The sequence below is a fragment of the Mangifera indica genome, chromosome 12 (genome assembly GCF_011075055.1).
Source record: "Mangifera indica cultivar Alphonso chromosome 12, CATAS_Mindica_2.1, whole genome shotgun sequence".
NCBI classification, from domain to species: domain Eukaryota; kingdom Viridiplantae; phylum Streptophyta; class Magnoliopsida; order Sapindales; family Anacardiaceae; genus Mangifera; species Mangifera indica.
Window position 1 is genome coordinate 11,818,674 of NC_058148.1, and position 15,217 is coordinate 11,833,890.

The following is a 15,217-nucleotide window of genomic DNA, read 5'->3' on the forward strand; positions in this document are numbered from 1 at the left end:
TATTATTATTTTTTATAATAATAATTTTTCATTTTTAAAACGGTTGAAGAAATAAATCTACAATTAGTAAAATAAAATAGAAGATATATATGAAACGAGAAAAACACACACACACACACACACACACACACACACACACACACACACACACATATATATATATATATATATATATATATATATATATATATATATTTAAATGTTAAATTTTGATGAAAATTTTAAAACTCATTAGAATTTATTATTGTTATAATATTGAAATTTAAAATAGGTAAAACATCGGATCTAGTGAGTATTTCTACGATCACTATATTATATAATTCAAGAGTTTACTCTTAAAATATTATCGAAGAATTTGAACTCATACACTCTTATACTTTAAATCTCTTTTATTGCCATTTAAGCTATTTTTTGGGACAAAGATACCATATGTTGCATCCTGAAAGACTTGACAAAACACCTTGTCAGTGTCGCTGGAAAACAGATTTAATTTCAGACATAAATTGCTTCCGGTTTATAGTGGTTTTTGGCATCCATGGCAATTTAAAATGTCATAGAGGTTAATTATCTTGCGGGTTGTAACAAACATAAAAACAACGCTCTTGACTTGGATTCTGAGATAAATGAGGATTGCCAAGTACATGAAAATCTTAGTATTGAGTTATAACTTTTGTTCTTATTATGCAGTGACCAGATTTGTTAAAGGGTGAATGAAACTCACATGATGCTAACTGCCCTTGCAAAAGCTCTAGTTCATAATGGCTCCAATCAAGGAGAAACAGAAACAGTACTGCCCACAAACGACAGAATATACCACAGTTTCCTCCTCAGAAAAAGGGTTCTTAATCCCACAAGTTTTGCCCTCTCAACTTTCTCAAGTCCTATTCCTCAACCATTATCACCCAAAAACCCACAATAAAATAGCATATTTCCGCAAGCTGTCTCAACTTTAGCACATTCCAAGTACTCTATGACAAGAAGAGCCACATGAAAGCCGAAACAGCCAGCCATATCTTAGCTTCTTAAATTAATCTGTTCCAAGAACTAGAAGTAATAGGCTTATCAATAGTTTTCATTTTTTTCAGATCATAAGTCATACTGTTCTTGGTTTATACACTTTTAACTTACAGTGGAATGCTTCCCCATTGTTCAAACTTCCATTATTTCTCCTGAGAAACATAATGCGCACTAATAGGATTTACCTTCAAGACTCTTGGTTATCTTCTTAAAGTTCAATCTTTGAATACATTGGTGATGAGAGTTAAGCCTTTTCTTCGAAGAAATTGGAAAGCTATTGAGCCTATTATATGGACTGCCGGTTTAATTTTATACTTGTAGCATTTGGATCACAATGCAGAAATATGATACAGCTACAGTACTGCCATCACCAAATCGCGCACCGGATTCACATTACACAAATTTCCAACAACCAGATAAAAAGATTAGCAGAAAACAAAACTATCAACTCAGACCACCCAAACCGCAGAAAAATATAATTACTGTTAGTCCCGGCAAGTAGCACCAGGAAATACTCCGTTTGTAAGACTTTGTCAGCCTCTATAATGCTGATATTAAAATCTTAAAAGATCCACCTCTTTGCAATACTTAACGAGCTGCAAATATATCAATCTATCCAAGAAATTTCTAGCAACAGACAATGAATAAAAAGAAAGCAAGAAGGAAATGAAACAGTGCTTACACTAAACAAGACCATAACTTGTCAATGTTGAAATTGATCACATTTAGTGAGTACTCAAATTAAGAACTATATATATATGCTAGAAATCAATGACTTCAAACAAAATGTTTATTTGACACAAGCAAACACGTCTTTATCAATTGTTGACAGTAGCAGGAGCAGTGTGACACCTAATTACAGTGCGAGGAACAGAAGGGGCCTTACACCTTGACTGACAATCCTATTACAACAAAATGGCAAAAATACCACAATCATGAAGCAAGACAATGTAGAACAATAATATCCAATCTAAACATGAAAAAAGAAATAATGTAGAAAATAGAGGTGCCATGCTGCAGTGGTTCCTTCACTGGGCAACAAAGGTGCTAGTAGTCTTGTAGACTCTAATCAGAGCAAGATTCAGAACAGCAACATGAAATGAAAAAATTCATCCAGTCAATATGAGCTGGAGAAATTGCCAAGCCCGAACTTCCCAAGAATAAAATAAATACAAGAGTACAAAATGTCTCTATCACCTCTATTATCCATATGTCTGACAGTTTGCCTTCACTACACCAGATTCAAATATTAGGAATACTCAAGGGGATCAATGTCACAGTAAAGATGTTGCTATTAGTAAATTAAATCACCCACCTGCGAAAAAAGTAACAACTGCCAGAAATACGGATAATGTCAGATCTATCCAACTTAAAAAGGGGATTATTCATGAATTTCTTCAAGTAGAAACACCCACCTCTGGTTAACTACAATAGTGACAACAAAACAAATAAAGCCTTCAATAACTGTTTAAAATCCTACTACCCTTTTGCAAGTTATAAGAAAGCCATTAAAGAATGAGGTATTTTATAGATGAAGCACAAAGATTTATTATAAAATAAAGGGGATAACATACTTAAGAAATTTCTTTCCAAGCCATAGGCTTCAGTTTGAAAGGTACATGTAAAGCAAAGAGACACAGGCTCCAAGACCACAACGAATAAGATGAATCCCAAACAATTGATCTTCCCAGAGAACGAGACAAATATGATAAACCCATTCCAGTGTAGTTCACTAATTATGAGGAAGTAGAGTAAATTAAACTAAAGCCTGGTATCGTTCAAGGAATTTTCAAAAACATGCTAAACCACATCCAGATATTTATCAAAAGACCAGAATAAATTTTATACCACCTTAACAAATAAACAACAATAAAGAAATTACATCAGTAAAATTGAAGCAACAAATGGCTACAGCGAATATGATAGTTTAATAACCATCAATACAAGCTAAGTTGAAAAAGTCATCATAACATACAGATCCGCTCAAAATCCTGACTGACTAAAATGAGTAATTTGTTACAGAATTCAGGCGAATCAACTCACAAATGAATCGAACAAACCCATCCTGCAATTTGTCAATTCAATTTAAAAGGCAGCAGTAATGAGAAAATTGCAATATGAAAACAGTTGTAGGGAGTATACATAAACAATAAAATTATGTATATCTACTTTGTGTATACCAATAAATACATATTTTATATATATTATCATATGATTTTAAATTAAGGATAAGAACAATATTATATGTATCCATTTTAGGTACATAATTGTGCATACACATATATATCATTACATAATTGAGTATTATTTTATCATTAATTCAAAATCGTTCAATCATATGATAACATATATAAGTATGTATATATTTGTACACCAAAAATGGATACCCATAGTTTTATTATTAAAGATACAGTAACATTCAATCATGTGATTACACACATAAATGTATACTCATTTGTGTACATAAAATGAGTATACATAATATTACTCACACATGAAAATTAAACTGCAACACGACGTCTCATGGTTAATGGAGAAATATTAAACAACAAAGTGCCCTGACAAGTAGTTCCAGCAAGAAAAATAAATTCCTAAGACATTAAAAACTCAACAGACTGTAAAGACATGGTAAGAAGAAAACAGAAAGGGCCCTATGAGGAAGCTGTGACTTGTTACAAGGGGACAAATTTTCTAAATTACAAACAATTAGGAGTATCTCTGTAACTTCTTTATAGAAGTATACAAAAAGAATGGATATAATTACAAGTGCCAATTTACCAGAGGCATAAATATTAGCAGTCTGTCCCCTGACTAGAGCACTATCATTCTTATCTAAACAGTTGAATAAACCATGGGAATGTACAGTATACTGTCTTCATCAAAATAAAGCTAACTCCGAGAGGTCATCCATAGGTATTTGAAGACCCATTAAGTCTTGGTCTTGCAAGTCGTCCGCACTCAAATTATTGAATAAAGTACTTAGATCTTGGTGATCATTCAGGTCATTTACGCCACCAAGTTCTTCTATCAAGTCAAATGGTTCCTTTACTTCGGAAGAATTCTGTGTAACATTGTCATGAGAGATAAATCCAAATTCTCTCTTCTTATTTTCACCACCATTAGCTCCTTCCTTAAAAACATTAGAAGCAGAGTACACAGAATGACCAGGTTCTATAAACTTATCAACAAATCCATTTCCTGATGTAGACAGCTGAGCTGTCTTCTGCTTGGGCTTTGATTTCATTTTACGCTCACCCTTGAAATTACTTGTCAATGCACGGCCAGATTTTGCAACAGAATTTTTTACTGAAGTATCTTTGTCCCTTTCTCTTTCACTTCTCTTTCCCTTTGCACCACCTGATAAAGTATTACCAGGAGCTGATGCAGCCCTCAGGGAAGCACTGCCACCAACATCATCAAGTAGCACTTCTTTCTTCCTCCCTCTGTTGAATATTGGTCCAGTTTTGACAAAATCTTGGTCCATGGAATGTACATGAGTTTCAAATGAGTCAAATGAACTCCCTTCAACTTTATTACCATTGAAAGAGCCTGCAAGAAACAAGTGATTTGAAGCAAACATGAGAATTTTACCCATATGACTTGATCCTAACCAGATCCCAAAACCTTTAATGTCAAGAATAACTAGGGCACCATGGCAGTGGCAGATGAATTGTAAAGCATGTATTTGTACAGAATGAAAGCCTTTTAAGACCATTAATACATTTCCTGCATTGTTCATAACAGTTAAGTAAAACAGCAAACCTGACACCGAAGGCACTGGTTGACAGTTAAAAGTTTCAGGCAGCACATTTCTAGGAGTAGCAAAAATAACATCTCGAAGTGAAGACTCAGCAAAACAACTTTTTCCAGTTTCTTCAAATTTATGACATCTAGCAAGAACCCTCTTCATGAAAGCCGAAGCAACTTGTTTTGAAACCTTGGTGACACCACTTTTTGAAGCACTGCTTCCACGTGTGACCTGCCAGTTTTATTCAAAGAGGCATCTTATAGCTCACACTAATAAATCCTACTAATTCCAAATTCCTCTTACAATTCAGAAAGTCAAGTATCATTACAAAATCAGCAGGAAGGAAACACTAGCACATTTTAGAAAGAAAAATAAAAATCATAGGCACTAATATCAGTCACAACAAATTATATAACAAAAATATTCATAAATATTAGTAATACTCAAGCATATAACATCAAAAGCATAATTTCAGCCAAATCAAGTACTAATATAACATATAAATTTTAAATAATTCAATCTGAACCTTCCTAATTTTCCCCTCCCATGCTAATACAATACACACACTACTGCATGTGCTCTACTAAGAAATAATGAGTGAGAAACTAAAGTTGGACCTCAATGATATTTATAAAACAACACCGCTGGAGACAATCAGTCACATGATTGAATTAGATAGGAAAAATTACCAGCTTCTTCTTGTAAGCCAACTCAACAAGTCTGTCCATTGCAACCTGCTCTAGGCCCCTGCAAAATTCACCAAATAAATTTATGGTTCAACAATAATTGACTAATATGCATCCTGCAAAGCTTGACTCGTACATGAAAATTTTCATTCAACAATGTACAACCTACCGTTCTTCTGTTTCCTTGACCTTCTCCACTGCTTTGAGTATTTTGTTCAGGTGTTCCTTCTTCTTAACCATCTATAGAATCCAGAAAAAAATTAAAATTTACAAGAAAAAAACATTTTGTACACAAAAAAAAAATTTGGCACAATGTTCAAGTGAAAAAGACTCAAAAATTGTTCAGACAATATTGAAAAACAATAGTCTTTTGGCAGCAAAGCAATGTCTTGAATAATTGTTTCTTCAATAGGTCTAGCCAAAAAACACTATGAAACTGAACATGCTACATATACAAAGAAGAAAAAGAAAAATAACCTGTTGGCGAAGTCCCTTCTGTAGTTTAACAATGTCTTGAATAATTGTTTCTTCCTCTCCATCTGCTAGGTCAGGCTGTGCATGGCAACCATAATTGGGGAAGAAATTAAAAATTGACATGTTTTGATTCTGCTGCTCAATTTAAATGCAGATATCTAGCAACACAATCCTTAACTTTTGTTTTCAAAAAAATTTACATAAATAAATGTATATATACACACACGAGCACACACACACATACATACATAGGAAAATTCTCATGTTTGGACCTAAATCTGAACTTAAACTCTCACAGACAAGAGTTAATTCTTGCATCAAAGAGTAGATAGAAGTTCACAAAATTTTGTCTTTTTTGTCGCTGAAAGACAAAATCTTGCAATCATCTAACAATTCTCACATGCAAAAGAAAATTAAGTGCACCCAGATTTTTTAATTATCAAAGATATTTTGCAGGAGAAACTCATACACATAAACATACAAATAAGGAGAAGACAAATACTTAAGTCTGAGGAACTACTACAAAATGGGTTAATTTCAGAAACCACCCCTGAGGCTTCAAAAATTACAACTGTTTGCTAAGTTCAGGCACATTATTTAAAAACTATGCTCTAAGGTTTTGAAAAATGGGTCAAAATCTGCCCTACCAACAGAATATGCTGATAAAATATTAAATATATGTTATACCCCTAATTTGTTTTGGAAAGTGTCAGGTTCAGGGGTGGTTTTGTCTATTCTGTAAAACTTCAGGGGTGCCTAAACTTAGAAGCCAAGTAATAATTTCCAAAACCTCAGGGGTGTGTTAAAAATGAACCCAAATTAAAAATCATTTGACTAGACATGGAAAAAAGAATTAAACACTTCCATGCACATTGTTATACACTACATGCTTACCACAGCCTCCAGATGCAGGCCAATACTCTGCACCTCCAGCAAAAGTTTGTCTCTCAGAGGCATGTCATCATATTGGCAATCAATGGAATCAACACCTGAAGCACTAGTATGTAGAGCTTGTGGACCATTGCTGCCATTTTCAGAAAACTCTGTCAAAATCCCAATCTCTGAATGCATGAGCCCAGTCCCACCATTGGCTAAATCATCATTATACATTCTATTTTGGATGTTTTTGCCCCTGTTAAAGGTAGTAGTCCCGTTGCAGGTCAATCTTTCAAAAGAAGATTGCTTCTGGACCTGAAGACCCAGCATGGAGTCATATTCAATCTCCATCCTGTCCATCTTCCTAGAATCAGCATCAACAAGGAGACCAGGAGAATCGTCCAAATTATATTGGAAACTCAAATTTCTCCCTCCAATATTCTCTGAAAATTCTTCAATTTCATCTACCACAATCAGAGCTGAAAGCACTCTTTGATACAATGGAGTATCCTCATTCCTAATCTCGGTGTCCATTGTTCCACAAAAGAAACCATCATCCTGAACTTGATCACCCAGTTCAGGAATCCTAGTCAGCTCTTTTGACTGAATCTGACTTTTCAGGCTTCTGTCTTTTTCACCAGAAACAAGAATCCGAGACAGAAAATTTTCATCCACAAGAGAGTCCTGTAAAAAATATATGACTTCAGAACTACTACATGAAGTAGTATTAATCCATACAAAAACTCCAGACTTTCTGCAAATGTTCATATTTTATTTTGATTACTGTTTTGTTTATTAAGGCCACCCAAAAAAGAGATGCAAACAAAATATTTGGATCAGAGATGAGAACAATGAAAGAAAAATGAATTCTTAAAAAAGCATCCAGGAGTAAAATCACACAGAGGAACAGCCAAGTATATAAAGGAGAAAATTGCAGAAAGAGAAACAAAAAGGTCAGTAAAAAGGATTGGTCAAATATAAGTAAATAGCAACGATCATCCAAGTTTCGGAAGTAAGAAGCATGAATTAATCAAAGCAATGTCATGTTTCATGCAAATATCCCATTGTATTCTACACAGCATCTTGTCCCCCAGTTTCATTGCATGTAACAGTCATTTAACAGAATTCATAAAAAATGATGTTATTTCAAGCTGAAACCTGTGGTGAAACACCCATCTCTATATATATCAACTTCCTCTATAAAATGGGTTTTGCTTACAGAAAATGATAAAAGCATAACCAATTTTACAAAGCTGACATGTGAAAATCCATATCTAGGTAACATCACAAAGAAACATATTAGTCAGTATGGCTGAATCACAATCAAAAACCATATGGAGCTGCTGTCAGAAAGCAAATATACGCACTTAGACATAAATGAGCTTTCACGATGCTAATATGTAGATGTCAGCTGATCCAAGAAGACAGGATGAAGAATAGAAGGGAGAATCATTTTGACAATAAAGAATGAACCCAACTACAGCCACAATATTTGTTAACCACAGACTATAGTAACCACCTGTTGCTTCAAGTAGGATACATCCTCTAAGCTGATGGATGCAAACATCGGTTCCATTTTCTTCCAGAATGAACCAGAGCAGGCAAGATCTACAAAAGTAAGCATTTTATTTAATAGAAATATCCTTATTTAGAAATAAAATGAGAGATAGAAACATGCAGAGATACACGCCGCAATATATATTATGCATGTATGTGCAGGGCAGCAACATAAAACTAAGTCAGAAGCATACAGCTGGAATTACACGCAAAATTTGCAGCTGCCAAGAGATCTTCACGATCATCATCTGAATCACCTAGAATACAAAATGCAAAGGTAAATTACTAGAGTGAAAAATAAAGCAATGCAGTACATATTACGAGCCATCTTTTTACAAAAGGAACCATATAATGTATTATTCACAATACATTGCCAACTAAGAAATAAAGAATAGCAAACTTAATCCTCATGGCAAGCAACATGTATATATCCAGTACATATGCATAAACATAGAAATTTCTGCAGTGTCTGTATTACATATGCATGGTAAAAGAATTCGCAAATTACTGTAAATTACCAGAAACATTAATACAAGAGACATGCTTAATTATTAGAAAACGTTTGAAGTTGTGGTGCATTCATATATCTGTCAAAAAATAATTTTTATTCAAATATCACTATCAGATCAAGAGTCAACACTGAATGCATTCCACTAATTATATTAATTTGAGGTGTTACCAGACAAATCTGGGGAAACCGCTACTGATGTATGACCAAGACGAGTAAAGAGCTTGTGTTCTGACACTTTCTTTAGTGGAGGACGCCCTGACTTGCTGAAACAAATTAAAAGATTAAATAAATACAGGACAAAAACTAGGGTCATGGGGAGGAAAACAAGCAAAAAAGCTGAACTTTCATCCCACTACTAAAAAATATATGGTGCACCTTCCATTCTTATCAGAACCAGGCCTTGAACTTTTAAGCAGCTTTGATGAGGATGAATTTTCCAACTTTTCCCTCAGTGGTGAAATGTTAGACCTAGAATATGATGAACTCCGTCCACTTCTACCTTGTCTACGCACACCATCTCCAATCTCTTCATTGTTCAGTGCTTTGTTCTTCTTTGTAAGCAATAAGGATGGACCACCACTATGAACACTAGTGGTTCTTTCCTCTACTTCACCACTACCCACCCCTCTTTCCTTTAATCTACCTACACGATTTTCCCCAGCACCAGATTCTTCACTTTCAGATAATCTGGCAGGGGATGAAACCATCTCCTGTTTCACCTTATATTGTGGAGTGCCATTAGACATGCCTCTCGCGATAAGCAACCGATTGCTCGCAATAGTAGGCATTCTAGCACCTAAATCAGCAGGCGTACAACCCTCTGAAGATGTTTGGCTTTCATCAAGGTTTGAGACAGGGGAAACCAAATTGGCCCTTCGGCTGCGTGAGGTTTTCTGTGGCCTCTGACCACCCCATTGTGTTATAGGGGGAGAGGATGATCCTGCAGACAAAGGACGCTTGCGATTACTAGCCCCACCCACAGAATTAATTTTGTTCATATTTGGAGGTTGTTCCCAGCCATCAGCTATAAATGGACGAGGAATATTAGGTGAAGATTTTGGTGCCATTACAGGACCAGTTCGAGGTGGCCTTGAGGCCTTTACTTTTGTCAACAGACCATTACTGACTAGAAGATTATCCTCGCGTATATTTAACCTGAATAAGAAAATTACATACAAATCAAACAGGAAAACATGAAATTAGCACATAATAAATATAAGTCAAGGGGACTCGCACCAAAGCCCCAAATCAGGCATCTGTAAATATAGCACCAGGAACTGATTATACACATCAAAACATACTTATTTCCTTTAATGCGCTCCTTATTTAAGCCAGGCATGAAATCCCTTGAAAGAGAAACCTTCTCCAAATCACTCTTGGGAATTACACGGACATTTGAACTAGCAGACAAGGAAGTGTTATCTAACTTATTAATGCCATTGGCACCACCAGAAGATCCTGGCCTGTATAAAAGAAAGTTCCAAGAACATATTATGTTTCATCTTGTAGCACATATAAAACAAGACCCCAAAGAGAAAAACAGGTAATGGATCAAAGAGAAACAACAAAGAGATAGCATCCAGAAAGAACAAACAGAAAAATTGTATTTAAATATAATGAATCTAATGACTCATGACCAAGACATGCTTACTTAATAATGGTTGCTTTCAGGGAGTTAGATATTAATAAACTGGAAATTTTGATTCTTCTATTTTAGGGAGTTGCTTACATGGCATTCAAAAATTTTTTTTGATCTATAACTATTTATGGGGCAGGGACGAGGGAAGAGAATCAATACCAATGCAAGATCATTAGTCCTTAATTTCACCCTTTCAAATATATCTTTAAAATAAACAACACAGCAATGATATGCAAACATTTCTGACTATTACATTTTTTTCAGCACTCAAACTGAACACATGCAGTGCAGTGGTTTAAGCTTAGCTCTTACATACACAGGGGCCACATCTATCATACACATCCCAATTAATCTTCCATGTAGCCAGATCAACTATAATGCTCCAGAAATACTAGACAATTATCTAAAAGAAGATAATAATAATCATAACCAGAAAATACTCATAGCTCTCAAAATCCATCACCAGAGTAAAATCAAAATCAATCTCTCATAATTCAACATCAAATAGACATATATTCAATTACCTAAAGCCTTGGGCATCACAGGACGACAGACCAGATTCACTGTTAAGTTTATGATGCATTACTCGCCTAAGTTCTCCATCACCCGACACTGGTCTGGTAAAAACATTGCCAACTGAACGCTTCCTTTTCATTTTCTTTTCCCACCCTTCTCCAGCCGGCAGTCTGCGGATCTTTTCTTCGACCACATCAGAAGTTTCACCACCATCTTTCAGCACGTCCCTATCTTTTGTCAAGACTAGAGGCTGCCTCATAGGGATATTACTTCGGTCAGTCTGGAGAAGATGGAAGAAAAGAGAGAAATAGCACATAAGTTAAAATATATAGTGATACAAAATCGTGCCATTTTATAAGATATCACGATTCCTTAAGCAATCAAAGACTTTTCAAAATTCTGGAAAGAAAATTTAAGAAAAGAAAAAGAAATTAAGATAGATGCAGAGTCAAAGCAACAATGAAGCAGTATTACATCATAAAAATCACACTCATTAAGTTCTTTGATGGTTTAACGCATCACACTCATTAACTATGTGATGTTTTGAAGTACCTGTACAGGCATTTTCACTCTTTTGAGAACTATTTTTGATACAGAGGAAAAGGACCTCGGCGGAAAATGAATAATCTAGATATTGCAATTTTCTGGTTCACCAACAAGCAGAATTTTTGGCAAAAACAAGTATGACTGAGAGAAGAAAATTCAGAGGTATCTAATGCTAATTAGTTGCTGTATTTTTGTTTCTTTCTTTACCTAGATATATAAGTTACCACACTTCTATGTTGGCTTTTTCTTGTTCCTCTTCCAATTTTGTATTTTTTGTTTAGTTTCCATTAAAAGTTACACTCTAGGCAGGTGCAGATTTATGTAACCAAAACGGCTCAATATAGAATATTAAAACCACATGGGAACATGCCCAAGAAAAGGGAGAGAGAGAGAGAGAAAGAGAAATTTATTGAATTTCATGCAAAATTAGAGAGAAAATAAATAGGCAACTGATCCTCACGATAAGGTTAAAAAAACATAGAATACAGAAGATAACCTTTTTTATTAAAACGAAAAAAAAAATCAAACTGTTGATATACAAACCCTTGTTTCAGCTACAGAAGTGCGAACTCTTTTATTCAGACCTACACTTTTAGTTCTGTCCTCCAGTCTTTGAGGCAAAAGGTCAGGAGAATTTCGTTGCATCAAAGCTCCCATCTTTAACATATTTGTTCCACCAGGTCTTTCATTTGTAAGAATCTCACTCCGCGGTAACTTCTTTGGATTTAAGGCCTCAACATACTTGTCCAGATTGAGCAAGGATTCATGAATCTTTTTTGCCCTACTCCTGATACAAATAATAATGCACTTAGCTGAGAATGATCTTTCAAAATGGCAAAACATCTAAGCCAAACATATAATCTTTGTCCGTTTACTTTTAAACAATGATAAACATTTTTAGGAAGTCCAAAAAAAGTTTGGAACAGTCCTGGTCCATGGCAAAAACGCAAAACAACACCAAAAAGAATGGAAAAACACTGAAGCCCTCATTTTCACTTTAAAAACATGTACAATGTCAACATGACTCAATAGCAAGATTTAAGGGGAAAAAAAGGACAATTATTTTGGCACATGTGTCACAGGTGAATGCTAAGAGTAAGACCAATCTTCATTGATATAAAAAATTTTAAATTGTCTCATACTCATACATGATAGAAGATAATCAGAAAACAACAAACCATGCAAGTTTCACATTGTATGTAGAAACACTAATAGGAAAACATTGTAAGCAACAAATTATAATTACTGGGCCTTAAGAGAGCCATCCAACACGTTTGCTTTAAACCGTTTTAATTCCTCAGTAGCTACTGCAGGAGTAGGCTTTGCATGAGAGGCTCCAAAAGCATTGTCTTCTGCAGTGGTCTCAAGAGAGATCCCTAACACTTTTCTTACCAATTCACCTAAACGTGTATACTTTGGATCACCTATTGTGATAGGATCCAATGATAACCACTGAGATAATGACGGCACATCCACTGTTGATGTAGCCATCCCTCGAGACATACTGGTCGCAGAATTAAACATCCGGCTCTCACACCCCTCCCGGAAGCTTCCAGACCTATCCAATGAATAAATCCCCCGCTGTCCATTTGGATAGCTCCCTGAAGATGCCAAATCTTCTGGAGTAGCTGAACTAGACTCAAATCTCACATTTCCGGCCATAAATGTAATTCAACACATATCTACCAAAAAAAAAAAAAATTAATCTAAAAACTCATTTTAGTGACTCCAACAAAACAAACCCATTAAACATGGAGCAGAATTTCAACACATAGATCAGAACTAAAAATACCCCTAAGCTAAAGTTAGTGTCAACACTTGCTTATTAATGTCTTTGTTCAACTAAAATATGTCAATTTGGCCGAACAAAATAAGTACTAAATGTTTGTAAGTACAATAAAGCTGTACTACAAAAGAGAACAAAAGTTTAACCATGAGCTTTGAAAAAGTTACTTTAATTAACCTTAAACTAGCAGTAACCAAAAAAAAAAATCCTTCTCTGAATCCAAAAAAATCTACATATCTTCAACCTAATTAAAATAATTCCCAACATTCTCAATTTAAACAATTTTCAAACGTAAAAGCGAAGCCCAGCTACCAAACGAGACTTAAGGCTCAACTACAAAATAATTATCAACAAAATTAGCATAAATCGAGAAACCATAATATTAAACCTCTAAACAGCATTGAAGCAAACAAAACTACTAAAGTTGAAAACAGATTATCGAAAGAAGACAAAATTCATAATTCGAAAAATCGCGATATACAGTGCCAAACGACAAAATAATGCAAAATTCCGATAAGCCGAATCCATAAATTGTTTCTTACTTACGAACAAGCAATCGCCAAACCTCTGTGCACTTCAAAACCCTAATTCGAACAACGAATTAGGGTTTTACAAAATTCACCCCAAATGAAACCCTAAAATCGAGACGAAAACCCAACAAATTGAACATTTCGAAGCTAAAATTGTGCAAAACGTACCGGCATTGACCGATGGAGCACGAAACGAGATCGTATTGTAGAGAGAGAAACTTAAAAAAGGGTTTTTTGTAGAGAGAGAAAGTACACAGTTACTATAAAGATTCTTCGGACGGAGAGAGGGAAAGGGGGGAAAAAACAAGTGGGTCCCGAGAAAATTTAGGGGGAGAATTGGGAGAACAATGGTGCAGATAAAATCAGGACGGCTGATTTCTTTACGAAGCAAAATCACAACCGTTGGATCAGGGAATAGTGAGAGTGGGGTCCTTTTGAACATATGGATAGTGAGATTGTGAAGGTGAATTGTGTACTCGAGGGAATATACTATTTTTGTACTTGGGTTTACGTAGGCAAAAAATGGGTGGAATTTTGTTTTATTTTTTGGAAAGTAGATGAGGTGGGAATTTTGGGGAAAATAAGGAGGAAAAAAAAATATTGGAGTAAAAAGTGTTTGCATTCCCCTTTTTTTTTTTTTTTGGTCAAAAGACTTATTTTGACCCAAAGTCAGTTTTCAAATATAAAGAGAGAAAAGAGAAAAATCAACAAAGAGAAAATTAATTTTTTAAAACTATACTAAAAATAAATTATCAATTTTTAAATTTAAGATGGAAAACAAGAATAAGTTTTAATTTTTTTAAATAAAATTATGAAATGATATTTTTATTTTTCATATTAAAAATAAAATTTAACAGAAGATGAATGACGAGTAAATATTTAAATTTTTGAAAAGTTGCGAATACGAGTTTAATAATACACTAAATCTTTGGTGAGAATAAGTTTTTTTTGGCCTTTTTGAGTTAGGAGAAAAGTTTAGGATTAAAAAGGTTACCATTTTCATTCACACTCTAAATGATGTTTTAAGTAATAATACCACAAGAAATAATTGTATTGTGGAAAATTATAATCATGAGTAAAGACTACCTGATAATTTTAAGTATGATTTATGATATTTTGAGTTGCTTTATTAGTGTAATTTTTCCGTCTTAGGTTATGCTTTTGGGTATTGAATTAAATTAATATCCTAATGTTAACAAGAATCTTGCATAAAATTGCTTTTAAAGTAGAGTTAAATTCAAACTAAGTTTATTTAAGTTTAAATTCAAATATAAGAATTCAATATTTTTAAACTCAAGTTTTAAAAAAATTTGACTTGTAAAGCTAGTGAG

The 15,217-nt window shown here is 34.4% G+C and overlaps 1 protein-coding gene across 5 annotated transcripts; it reads right to left on the reverse strand.

The window, feature by feature from the left end:
- Positions 1-3,518: 3,518 nt before the first annotated feature.
- LOC123193031 lies at positions 3,519-14,207 on the reverse strand. Of its 5 annotated transcripts, none has more exons than XM_044605792.1 (15): positions 14,055-14,203; positions 12,817-13,252; positions 12,159-12,357; positions 11,033-11,304; positions 10,171-10,332; positions 9,245-10,024; positions 9,038-9,132; positions 8,553-8,615; positions 8,321-8,409; positions 6,820-7,485; positions 5,929-6,003; positions 5,621-5,691; positions 5,455-5,512; positions 4,780-4,996; positions 3,519-4,566 (listed from the first exon to the last, which is right to left on the reverse strand). In XM_044605792.1, the coding sequence occupies exons 2-15, from the start codon at positions 13,230-13,232 to the stop codon at positions 3,896-3,898; spliced, it is 3,834 nt and encodes a 1,277-aa protein (XP_044461727.1). In that variant the 5' UTR covers positions 13,233-13,252; positions 14,055-14,203; the 3' UTR covers positions 3,519-3,895. The 5 variants fall into 5 exon arrangements, with proteins under 5 accessions (XP_044461727.1, XP_044461724.1, XP_044461726.1 ...); XM_044605789.1 differs by having other exon boundaries at positions 12,114-12,357; XM_044605791.1 differs by having other exon boundaries at positions 12,114-12,357; positions 13,903-14,203.
- Positions 14,208-15,217: the final 1,010 nt, after the last annotated feature.